The 2,709-nt window shown below is 50.4% G+C and overlaps 1 protein-coding gene across 2 annotated transcripts in view; it reads left to right on the top strand.

Moving 5' to 3' along the window:
• Positions 1 to 254: 254 nt before the first annotated feature.
• Positions 255 to 2,709, top strand: part of TOGARAM1 (TOG array regulator of axonemal microtubules 1) — a 118,023-nt gene continuing 115,568 nt past the window's right edge. For both annotated transcript variants that reach the window (XM_070431685.1, XM_070431695.1), the window contains exon 1: positions 255 to 2,494. In XM_070431685.1, the coding sequence (XP_070287786.1) occupies positions 452 to 2,494 (2,043 nt within the window). In that variant the 5' untranslated portion in view covers positions 255 to 451. The remainder of the gene's footprint in view (positions 2,495 to 2,709) is intronic.

The raw sequence follows: 2,709 nt of genomic DNA, 5'->3' as shown, positions 1-2,709 counted from the left end.
TGCCTCCTTCCCCGCGGCTCCCGCAACACACCTTCTTCGACTACTTGGCTCCAGATACATTCACTAAGCTCGCTCTGTTCGCATTGTTCTCACTTCCTTTTCCAGGAGACCTCTGCCCAGTCTTAACACCTGACGTGGACTACATGACCCAGCATTCACCACGGCAGGTTGATTTCCGGGTCAAAAGGTCCGCGCTGGATGCATCACCATGGGAGCGATGGGTTTGGTCACGTGGCGCCCCTGGTTACGCCCGGTGGTAGCTGTGGGGTCTGGGGCTTTGCCGGGGGCCATTTTGCCGAGGGCTTCCGGAGTTGGGGGTGGCCTGGAAGCTGACTGAAGCTGTGTTTTCTCCTCTGCAGCTTGGGGCTTGGAGAGGAACAAGAAGGCTGGGCTCCATCAAACCCTTCGGAGACGATGGTTTCCTCCAGCCTTTGCCACCTAACGACCCACCATGGAGGCTGGGCCCTCCGCGCTGCTCCTGCTGCTTCCCCTTCCAGCCAAATGTTCCTATCGCCCCGAGAGCCACAGCCGTCCTTCCGCCCCAGAGACTGATGAAAGTCGAAGTGCGGGCACCATGAGAGGCGAGAAAAACTGCTGCCGTGGAGCTTCGGGAGATCACGTTTCCTGCCCCTCCACTCCTTCGCCTCTGGCCTCGGCCCTCTTGATGCCCGCGGAGGCTATCTCCAGTAGTTGGCCTGGGTCTGGAGGCGGTTTGTCAGGGGGGGATGAAGAGGAGACTCGGCTCCTTCAACTCCTGCGGACCGCGCCAGATCCTTCGGAGGCCTTTCAGGCGCTGCAGGCTGTGTTGCCGCGGCGTGGCGGTCGACTTGGCTTCCCCAGACGGAAGGAAGCATTGTATCGAGCCCTGGGCCGAGTGCTTGTGGAAGGAGGTAGAGATGAGAAGCGACTCTGCTTGCAACTCCTCTTGGACGTTCTTCGAGGTCAGGGGGAGGCAGGCCAGCTGGAAGAGGCCTTCAGCTTAGCACTTCTGCCTCAACTGGTTGTCTCTTTACGAGAAGAGAATCCGGCCCTGCGGAAAGATGCGCTGCAGATCCTCCACATTTGTCTGAAACGTAGTTCTGGGCAGGTGCTAAGAACGCTTATACAGCAAGGCCTGGAAAGTACCGATGCTCGGCTTAGAGCTGCAACAGCACTGCTGTTCCCGATCTTGCTTACTCCTGAGGACTTGTTGCTGGGCCTAGATCTTACCGAGGTGATAATATCCTTAGCCCGAAAGCTTGGCGATCAGGAGATAGAAGAAGAATCTGAGACAGCTTTCTCTGCACTTCAACAAATTGGGGAGCGACTTGGCCAAGAGAGGTTTCAATCCTATATCTCTCGCCTGCCGTCTGCCCTGAGGAGACACTACAATCGCCGCCTGGAGTCCCAGTTTGGCAGCCAGATTCCTTATTATTTGGAACTTGAAGCTTCTGGATTTCCCGAAGACCCCCTTCCCTGTGCAGTGACCGTTTCCAACAGCAATCTTAAATTTGGGATTATTCCTCAGGAGCTGCATTCAAGATTGTTAGATCAGGAAGACTATAAGAACCGGACTCAGGCTATTGAGGAACTGAAACAGGTGATGGGACGATTTAACCCAAGTTCTAATCCTCATTCTAGCCTTGTCGGTTTTATTAGCTTGCTGTATAATTTGTTAGACGATTCTAACTTCAGAGTGGTCCATGGCACACTTCAGGTTCTGCACTTACTGGTTATTCGCCTTGGAGAGCAGGTACAGCACTTCTTGGGACCAGTTATAGCAGCTTCTGTCAAAGTGCTGGCAGACAACAAGTTGGTGATCAAACAAGAATACATGAAAATCTTCCTCAAGCTCATGAAGGAAGTAGGTCCTCAACAGGTGCTTTGTTTACTCCTGGAACATCTCAAACATAAGCATTCCAGAGTTCGAGAGGAGGTGGTGAACATTTGCATTTGCTCCCTCTTGACGTATCCCAGTGAGGATTTTGACTTACCCAAATTGTCATTTGACCTTGCCCCAGCTCTTGTAGATAGCAAACGCAGGGTGCGACAAGCAGCTCTGGAAGCCTTTGCTGTGTTGGCATCATCAATGGGCTCAGGTAAAACCAGCATCCTTTTCAAAGCTGTGGATACTGTTGAACTACAAGATAATGGAGATGGAGTGATGAATGCTGTGCAGGCCAGATTGGCTAGGAAAACCCTCCCAAGGTTAACGGAACAGGGATTTGTGGAGTATGCCATACTCATGCCATCATCTGCCCAGGGTAGGTCAAGCCATTTGGCACATGGAGCAGATACAGATTGGCTTTTGACTGGTAACAGAACTCAGAGTGCATACTGTCCCTGTGGTGACCACACAAGGGATAGCATGCAAATTTATGGATCTTACAGTCCAACTATCTGTACCCGGAGGGTATTAAGTGCAGGAAAAGGGAAAAATAAATTACCATGGGAAAATGAGCAGCGTGGAGTCATGGAAGAAAACCAGACCTCCAATCTGAAGGATACAGAACAGGTATGCATCCCTAATTTCCTTGTACTGATACTAAAATAATTTAAAATGAAAGTATGCCTGTAATTTAAGGGTTATGCTGCTTTAGAGTTGTTATGCTTTATTTTTAAATTAATTTGAATGCTGATGTGGGTATTATAATGGTACAGGTCACATAGGAGTGTTTAATAGGCTTTTTGTTTGATGGATTTGATTAAATTCTAGGCACAATGTGATAT

The sequence above is a fragment of the Myotis yumanensis genome, unplaced genomic scaffold (assembly GCF_028538775.1).
Source record: "Myotis yumanensis isolate MYYU_CA2020_CCGP unplaced genomic scaffold, mMyoYum1.0.hap1 SCAF_1, whole genome shotgun sequence".
Lineage (NCBI taxonomy): Eukaryota > Metazoa > Chordata > Mammalia > Chiroptera > Vespertilionidae > Myotis > Myotis yumanensis.
This window is presented reverse-complemented; position numbering and strand designations above follow the sequence as displayed.